We start from the raw sequence: 9,826 nt of genomic DNA on the forward strand, positions 1-9,826 counted from the left end.
TTTCCCTATAACTCCCAAAGAAAGGTTTTGAAAATACATTTAAACATGCAAGATATGCAGGACCTCAGAGACCAATGATAAATTGTCAGTGTTTCAAATAGCAAATGGGAATTCTACACTGATGTATGATAAATGTCAGCATCCTGGCTAAACTCCTTGGGACACAACACCTGTACACGATTATTTTAGGAAACACTAAGAAATAACCGTAATTGACATGGAATTCATTTCCATTTTGCCAACTCATTCATCTAACCCTTGAAATTCTTTACACTCCACCAAGCTTCAGACCTGTTATAAAAATAACAAGAAACAAAAAAACCCAAACTAACCTTTAACATCAAGTGTTAGGCTTCTTAGCTGTGAGCCAACTTCATTTTTAGATTCACATTGGTATACTCCCGCATCCTCTAACTGAGCCCTGTGGATGGTATATGCACCACCTGTAGACTTTAGCACTATGTAGCCAGTCTCTGCTTTTTTCTTCAGAATTATCAAAGTTGGGGGAACATTCCCACATATACAGGAGATAATGACAGTGTCTCCTTCCTTGACCCTCTCAGAGGGAAAAGCTGTAAGTTGTATATCTTTTGGAGCAACTGTGGAAAGAATTTAAAGATACCTCTGATTGAATGAAATAGAAACAAATTCCATATTAATTTAATGACAGTAACAATAGTTGTCAAGGTGGTATTTGTGCTTACTGTTTGCATTAAATATTTAGAGGGACAATTAAAGAAGTCAAACATTTACTGGATTCTTATAAATGATCATAGTTTTAATAAAAGAAGACATCTCATGCTTCTCTCATGTCCCTTATACAAGGGTGCCAAACCCTCAGGCCAGGGACTGGGGCCAATCTGTGGCTTATTAGGAACCCAGTCACAAGCAGGAAGTGAGCAGCAGACAAGTGGCGCTCCATCCGTATTCATACCCCCCGCCCCATGGCTAGCATTACCACCTGAGCTCCACCTCCCGTCAGATCAGTGGCAACAGGAGAGTCTCATAGAAGAATGAACCCTTCTGCACTTGAATCACGCTGAAATGAGCCCCCTCCCCAACCCATGGAAAAACTGTCTTCCACAAAACCAGTCCCTGGTGCCAAAAAGTCTGGGGACTGCAGCCTTAATGTAATTCTTACCCAACCTTAGCCAACGAATGGGTGTTTAAAAACAGTTGGAGATTTCAAATGTGGAAAATAACATTTTTTTTTGGTCACTAAGTTATGCAACTATTTCTTAAAATATAAAAGGCTTCTGAGTTTTGAGCTAGATCATTCCAGATCAAGAAATTAAGCTGTGCAGAGATGACTCTTATAATCCTTAACACACCAGTTGTTAGCTTAGCATCTGACGTAAAACATCTCTGTTAATATGTAACCTGTGGAGGGAGGTACCACATCACCATTGTATAAGTGAGGTTCCCATTAAGATTATTTGCTTTGTGACTTGATACTCTTTCCTCAACCAAATCTACATCCTAAGAGCTTTCTTTATGGTAGTGCATTGTTTTTCCAAGTTTCTTCCTTTCCTTTAAAATACAAATAATTATTGTAACAAGGTAACAAGACAGTCACTAACACCTTAGTGGAAATAATACCAAGGGATAAGAGAGGAACTGACAGCCCTAGTGAAGAAGAGGACCTCGAACCCCAAAAGGGAAGATATGAGGGAAATCCAAACTGACCACTTCATGACTTTGCCCAAAACTGCCTAGAGCTTCAACCTGTCAACTAGATATTATTTTGTTCTCAGTTTTGCCTCTCCATCCTGCAAAGAATAGGTCTGGATCTCCTAACTTAATCCATCCTAGTGATTCTGTGCCATTAAATTTATGAATCAGAGTGAAAGGTCAGTGCTACTCAATCTCTGAATTTATAAAAGATTTAAGTGCCTTCTTAGGCTTCTAAGCAAATCCTAGCAGTCATCTTATGAGATTACCATGAGGAATTTAACCCAGTTAGATAAGGTGATTTTGTATGCTAGGTGCTAAGTCACTTCAGTCATGTCTGACTCTTTGCAACCCTATGGAGCATAGCTCGCCTGGCTCTCCTGTCCATGGGATTCTCCAGACAAGAATACTGGAGTGGGTTGCCATGCCCTCCTCCAGGGAATCTTCCTGATCCAGGGATCGAACCCACCTCTTACATCTAACTCGCATTGACAGGCAGATTCTTTAACATTAGTGCCACCTGGGCCCTAAGTAATTCCAAAATATGTTTGTACATCTTCCTATCCTTTTTTCAACACCATAATCAGTGCCTCATAAGTGTAACTGGAACTATTGGCACAGTTCCTAGAGCTAGCCTTCCACTTGAGGTTGAAAGAATTTTAAGAAAAAGATGGTAATAATAACCCTGTGTACAAGACAGCAAAAGAGACACTGATGTGTAGATCAGTCTTATGAACTCTGTGGGAGAGGCAGAGGGTGGGGAGATTTGGGAGAATAGCATTGAAACATATATAATATCATGTATGAAACGAGTCGCCAGTCCAGGTTCGATGCACGATACTGGATGCTTGGGGCTGGTGCACTGGGACGACCCAGAGGGAGGGTATGGGGAGGGAGGAGGGAGGAGGGTTCAGGATGGGGAACACAGGTATACCTGTGGCAGATTCATTTCGATATTTGGCAAAACTAATACAATATTGTAAAGTTTAAAAATAAAATTAAAAAAAAAAAAAGATAAGTGACTTGGAATGGTTCATGAAGAAGTACTATTCCAGATTTCCACGCAGAGCTCTTCAAAACGTTCAGTGCATTTTGTTTTAGAAAATTTGTTTTAAAAGGCGTTTACTCAAAACCAGTAACACAACCAAAATAAGACTAGCACTAATAACTCATTTAATCACTTTAGCTCACCTTGGATAATTAAGTTGACTTCTTTTCTGCTTATTCCAGCCTGGTTAATGCCTTCACAGACATAAATGCCAGAATCTTCCATTTTTGTAGACATGAAGCTGAGAGTTGCATTCTCAGAAATAGGCTGTAGATCCCCATTACTTAGCTGCCTGCTCCACAAGATTTTGGGAGCTGGAAGGCCATTGCTAGAGCATGTCATATTCACAGAACTACCTTCCTCCAGGATGGAGGAGGGACTGACCAAGATGGTTGTATCCCTGGGAGCAACTGAAAAGGTAAAAGACACTTGTTAGCTTGGCTGTTTATACCCCAAGTTCCAAAGAGTTTTTATCAGTGTTGCAAAATTGGCTATGTATTTGTGGATTAGAACAGTTTATAAACCCTGATAACTTTACCAAAGGAGTTTTCTGCCCTCATTTACTTTAGCAGATACAAAATGATTGTTTTTGTTGTTTAGTCCCTAAGTCATGTCTGATTCTTTGTGACCGCATGAACTGTAGCTTGCCAGGCTTCTCTGTTTATGGGATTTCCCAAGCAAGAACACTGACATGGGTTGCCATTTCCTCCCCTGAGGATCTTCCCAACCCAAGGATTGAATCCAGTCTCCTGCATTAGCAGACAGATTCTTTACCACTCACCCACCATGGAAGCCCTATACAGAATGATCCAGAGTAGAATATGAACATATCATGGATATTTTCTAATGGAAATAAATTCTATAGAAACATTCTTGTCAAAAATGGATGGTCAATGATAGTGTGTATTGACATTTATAGTACATTAAACATGAACATGAACTATGTAAATCGCCTATGAAAAGGTGGACTCTATTTGTCCACTTCTTGAATCTAGGCTGTCCTTGTGACTAACTTTGACCAATGTACCCTGGAAGAAGCAACTCTGTAGGACTTTCAAGCCTAGGCCCAAGAAGCCACCTTCATTTTCACTCTCTTGAAGCCCTGCACTCTGGTGACTAAATCTATGCTACCTCTCTTCATATGAAGAAAGGAAGGTCCAGGAACTCCCAGAGAAGGCCCAGGCTTGTAGTGAGGCTACCTGAGACCATCCCCCACTGAACTTCCAACAGACTGAAAATGAATATGTGAGTTCATCTGATATCATATTGAATAAACTGCTCATCTGACCTCTTCCCAAACTGCCAGCTTAGAATCACAAGCAAATAAACAGTTGTTTTAAGTTTGAGGGTTTTTTTTTAATATAAAATCATAATTTTGTAGTTTCTTTTCAATTATTTCATTTCACAATGTTTTTAACTATGAACTTCATGTTAACTATTACCTGGCAAACATGATCAAAAAAAAATTCACATTAAATTGTGAATGCATCACACATGTACTTACCATTAACATAAAGTATCTGTGTACTCTGCCTTTGTTTGGGTTCAAATTCCATTTCATCAATAGGTAACTGAGCCAGACAAACAAGAACATTTCCAGTATCTTCAACGGTGGGGATGAAGGTCATCTCTAAACTCTTGGTCTCTAGGGCTTTCTTACTTACATCTTCCAAAAAGATTTTATTCATCATAATACTCTCCCCTTTAAACAATTCAATCTCCAGCCGGTCAGAAGGATACACATTAGGAACCTTGCAGCTTACAGTGACTGGGTTTCCATTCACTAATGGACCACTCATTTCAATTTCTGGATTGCTAGGGAAGGCTGCAAATATCAAGCAAAATATGAGGTTTATACGTGACACTAGAAGAAAAACAGAACTAGTCTTTATTAAGTGCAAAGTTTTCAAAATGAAGGTTTTAATTCACCTGGGATAAAATGATTACTAATAGATGCATCACACCATTAAATATAAATATTTATGATATCAAATATAAATAATGCTGGAAACAAAAAATACCTAGCACATCAAATCATTGAGAAATAAATATACTTCTTACTCTTCTCTCCTTAGTAATACAGTCTTGCTGACAGCTAAGGACTAGTCTTTTCAAAGGACATATCAGCTTCCACCATCTTACTTAGTATACATATATTTTAAACATTTTAAATATTTTCCGTGATGTATTGGACGTTTATTATGTGCTAGTCCCTTAATATTCATTATCTCAGTCTTCAAAACAGCGTAAGCTAATGGGTATTAACTTATTTTAAAGCTAGAAAAACACACAGAGAATGCATTTGATAACTAGGGAAACATTAAACTTATAAAGGCTAAGAGTCTGCCATTTGACATCATACCTAGTAAGTCACCCAGCTGAGGTCAGAATTTCTATTTCCTTGAGCTCAGAGCCCAGGCTTGGGTTCACAGAGCCGTGCAGTTTAGACATTTTTATTTTGAATGGCCAGGTTTAGGCAGAAAGTTTTAAAATGTTTCTTGAATAACACTTGTAGTTCAGAAAAAAATATAAGAGATTCAGATTCTAAGTAATATTTATAACATCTCGATACAAATCAACAAAAGTGAGATGAGAACAGTTATCAAAAGCAATGCTAAAATTTTTTTCTCCTGAAGCAAAATGTTGTCAAGTGACAGATTCTCTAATGTTTCCACGTGACCATAAGGCTTCACTGCTGGTTCTCATTGCTGTTGGGAGTGTGCCTGCATCAGCAGCTCCTGGACTCTTGGTAATAAGATAAAGCGATAAATTAACCTGTCTTTTGAGAGATTCAAATCCCTTTACAGACATACTCTAACTCATTTTGAGCAAAATCCTGAGGGGTAACACAAGTTTGGGCAGGATTTCTGGAGGAAAATATCCACAATTGTTCTCTTGGAGTCTTCTGAATAAAAAAAAAAAAAAGGCAGAATGTGTGTGCTGTGCTTAGTCGCTCAGTCATGTCTGACACTAAGTAACCCCATGGGCTATGTAGACCCCCAGGCTCCTCTGTTCATGGAATTCTCCAGACTGGAATACTGCAGTGTGTTGCCATTTCCTCTTGCAAATGATCTTCCTGACCCAGGGATCGAACTTGCATTTCCTGCATTGCAGGTGGATTCTTTACCATCTGAGCCACCAGGGAACTTTCTGATCACTTTGTGTATCTTGTCCTCATTCATTATAAACTGAGGAATTCCAGCAATGTCAATTCATAGAGGTTTTAAGCTCTACGATTTTGTTAAGGTGACAGGAATAGCAAGAAGTGTAGTATACGTATGTGGTATAAATCAATACTCAAATCCAGTGCAATCCTCTGCTGCTTCTTTTCACCTGAGCTGCTGTGCTGACCATCCCCGGTGATCATTCTAACTCCCAGGTTTTCTCCTGCTCCCCATTGCCTCAGGTCTCCATCCTGCCAATCAGCTTTCAAATGTGCCTTCAAAACAGTAGGTTTGGGCCTCACCCTCCAATTCAAATAATTCATCATCCCACCCCATTATGTGAATAGGCACTGTTTTTACTCTTTACAGACAACCATCTCTGTACACACCATGTATAACCAGAGTAGGGTGGGTAGCAGGGGACATGCAGTATGTTCAAGTCCATGATGAGAGAGTATAGACAAGACACAAACTAAGGATCAGGGATGCTGGATTCATATGCAATATACACATCAAAGTTGCATCAAAAACCTTGGTTTGGAGATTTGAGAACCATTCCCAATGTTAAATTCCCTTCCTAAACACAAAGATCTTGTTGTGTATCACAGATTTGCATTCCGCTTCTTCCAATGGAAACGGGAACAACAACAACAAAAATAGTAAACAGTTTTGAAATCTACTTACAGTAGAGCTCCACCTGGATTCCCTTTTCCAGTTTCTTTTGCCCACATATCACAGTGCACAGGTAAAAATGTTCGTTCTCAAAACTCACAGGGCTCAGTGTCAGCATGGACTTGGAGCCCTCCCTCCTCACCTTCCCATTCAGAGGGCTGTCTATCTGGGTTCTCCAAGAGAAAGATGGGGACTCGCAGCCCCTGACATCACAGGTCAACACGACTGAGTCGCCAACCTGAGCAGCAATCTGGGGTCCAGGAGAGATCTCAACAGTAAACATTTTCTCTGGTGGGAAGAAAAGAACAAGACAAAAATAAAATTCTTTCACCGAAGTTCAATATACAGTCTTTTTTCCCTTCTTTTTATCTAACATCTGTGCCAAGAATATACTATTCTTTTCCACATTGGGACTATCAGGAAGGGAACCACATCTTTTAAGAACAAACATACAGGATGCTGTGATTCATTCATTCAACAGAATGAACAGGGATAAAAATGTGTCAAGACAGAGATTGGCACCTTTTCATAACAAAAATTCATTCTCCACTCAATGTGTTTATCATATTCTTATAACTGTGGGACAATAGCTCAAAAATATAAGGTTCCAGTGTGTCAAGCACTGCTTAAACCACTTTACATATATGAAAATTATCTCATTTAATCCACACAACTTCAGGATCTGGTATCCTTGCTTCTTCTCCTTGACTCTCAGTGTCTCATTCTACTTTTCCTTATTTTCCTTCCCTTCCTCCTTTTCCTTCTCCTCCCCTTTCTTCTTGAGGAACAATAACACCACCCAACCTGCAAGTGGCAAAATTAGGACTTGAAGCCAGGTGAGTCTGATTTAAAATCCCAGCTTCTCACTTAAACAACTAAATCAAAATATCCTCAAGTGGAGATAAAACCAAATCTAAGGAAAGTACTGAAAAAAAGCTATATAAATATGGCTTCTGACTAGAAACATTACCTGTAACAGACCAGTATTTAGAGCTTCTGTATCAACAGAATATAGTTGTAACATGAAAGTCACACAGAATCACACTGAAAACACATACTGAAATCCCATTATCAGTATGAAATCAGTATGATTTCAGAATCACACTGAAAAGTCAAAATCTAAGCATTAAAGTGGTATGCAAGCCACCTCTTAAATTTGCTTAATACAACATAAAAATACTTTACAATTATTTCAATGGCTGAAATGCCAGGGCAAACTCCTAAGTCTGAAGTATCTAGCAAAGTTCTTTGACTGCCAATGCAATCCCCGCGGAGCACCCCAGCTGCTTTAGGATGACTACTGTCTAGGGAGAAAAATAATTTTAAATCTTGACTCTATTCCCCTAGCAAAAGTGGGAGTGGTTGGGCACCTCTTAAAGTGACAGAGACTCCACAGAAAACTCACTAAAACTTGCCCTTGTAAATAGCCGGCTAGAGATAGAAAAAAGAAATCACAGCATATACATAATCCAAAGGCACTACATTTTGAAGGTTTCTCATCCGTGCCAGAAGATTTTTTTCAGTTTGATTTGTCATTATGGTATCTTCCAAAGAATGCTTCCCTCAAATTACCATAACAAACTGACATGCTATCAGATTTTTTAAGGAGAAAGTTCATTCAGAATAATAACCAGTGTTTCTGAATTCCTTATATGCTAATGTGAGAATGGAGAACATAAAGATCTACTTCCTGCCTGTGAACAGTCTCAGATTGTATTTTACAGTGGCTGCATATGTTACCATGTAAATGCATGACTCCTGAAAGAGTAACTCTGAGATAGAAAAAAATGTTAGTCGCTCAGTTGTGTCCGACTCTTCGTGACCCCATGGACTATAGCCTTGCGTGCTCCTCTGTCCACAGAATTCTCCAGGCAAGAATACTGGAGTGGGTAGCCATTCCCTTCTCCACTTCTCCAGAAGATCTTCCAGGTCTAAGATAACTGAAGTTCAATTCTCTCTTCAGCACTTAAGTTGCTAATGTCCTGTGATGCAAAATGAAAAGCCTAATCCCAGGACACGTTTCCTTTTCACATTGAAATGGGATACAGCTAATCATAGGGTAGAGTTATTCCAGATGAAAGATTAGCTTTACATGCTTTTATCAGTGTAATGTTTTTCCTGGTTTCTTGAGAAGTGCTGACCTAAAAGCCAACGGGTTCCTCTTTTGAGAGAGTTTGATTTGTATCTTTTTAGCCATGTAAGTTCAAATTTCATGTTTTCATATTTTAAAAGTATGTTTTTAATTTATGTTTACAAGTTATTCATTCAGTATCTACTGAGCACCTCTACATGGCAGGTACTTGTAAAACACACACACACACACCAGTCCCTAACTTTATGGAGTTTCCAGTTTAATGGAAAGACACACTTACATAAGGATTGGCTCTTACTAAAAATATTTAAATTATCTATTTATACATCTGCCAATCTCTAGATTATAAGTTCCTCTAAGGTAATCACTGTAACTTTTTATGTCTGTACCCCCGGGACCAAGCACAATTCTTCAATTCTTGGACAAGGCACCTTAATTAATGTATGTTAAACTGAACAACCTAGGGCTAGACATCCTGGAATGTGAAGTCCAGTGGGCCTTAGAAAGCATCACTATGAACAAAGCTAGTGGAGGTGATGGAATTCCAGTTGAGCTATTTCAAATCCTGAAAGAAGATGCTGTGAAAGTGCTGCACTCAATATGCCAGCACATTTGGAAAACTCAGCAGTGGCCACAGGACTGGAAAAGGTCAGTTTTCATTCCAATCCCAAAGAAAGGCAATGCCAAAGAATGCTCAAACTACCACACAATTGCACTCATCTCACACGCTAGTAAAGTAATGCTCAAAATTCTCCAAGCCAGGCTTCAGCAATACGTGAACTGTGAACTTCCAGATGTTCAAGCTGGTTTTAGAAAAGGCAGAGGAACCAGAGGTCAAATTGCCAACACCCACTGGATCATGGAAAAAGCAAGAGAGTTCCAGAAAAACATCAATTTCTGCTTTATTGACTATGCCAAAGCCTTTGACTGTGTGGATCACAATAAACTGGAAAATTCTGAAAGAGATGGGAATACCAGACCACCTGATCTGCCTCTTGAGAAACCTATAGGTAGGTCAGGAAGCAACAGTTAGAACTGGACAACAGACTGGTTCCAAATAGGAAAAGGAGTACGTAAAGGCTGTATATTGTCACCCTGCTTATTTAACTTATATGCAGAGTACATCATGAGAAACGCTGGACTGGAAGAAGCACAAGGTGGAATCAAGATTGCCAGGAG

At 39.2% G+C, this 9,826-nt stretch overlaps 1 protein-coding gene across 2 annotated transcripts in view; it reads right to left on the reverse strand.

Moving 5' to 3' along the window:
* Positions 1-9,826, reverse strand: part of LOC104981726 (vascular cell adhesion protein 1-like) — a 22,851-nt gene that overhangs the window by 4,372 nt on the left and 8,653 nt on the right. Inside the window, exons 5-8 of one of the 2 annotated variants that reach the window (XM_010830974.1) lie at positions 6,568-6,843; positions 4,224-4,544; positions 2,863-3,129; positions 333-599 (exon numbers count right to left, since the gene is read on the reverse strand). In XM_010830974.1, coding sequence (XP_010829276.1) covers positions 333-599; positions 2,863-3,129; positions 4,224-4,544; positions 6,568-6,843 — 1,131 coding nt within the window. The remainder of the gene's footprint in view (positions 1-332; positions 600-2,862; positions 3,130-4,223; positions 4,545-6,567; positions 6,844-9,826) is intronic. The other variant, XM_010830975.1, reaches the window with a different exon arrangement.

Source organism: Bison bison, unplaced genomic scaffold (assembly GCF_000754665.1).
Source record: "Bison bison bison isolate TAMUID 2011002044 unplaced genomic scaffold, Bison_UMD1.0 scf7180017864519, whole genome shotgun sequence".
Taxonomy (NCBI): domain Eukaryota; kingdom Metazoa; phylum Chordata; class Mammalia; order Artiodactyla; family Bovidae; genus Bison; species Bison bison.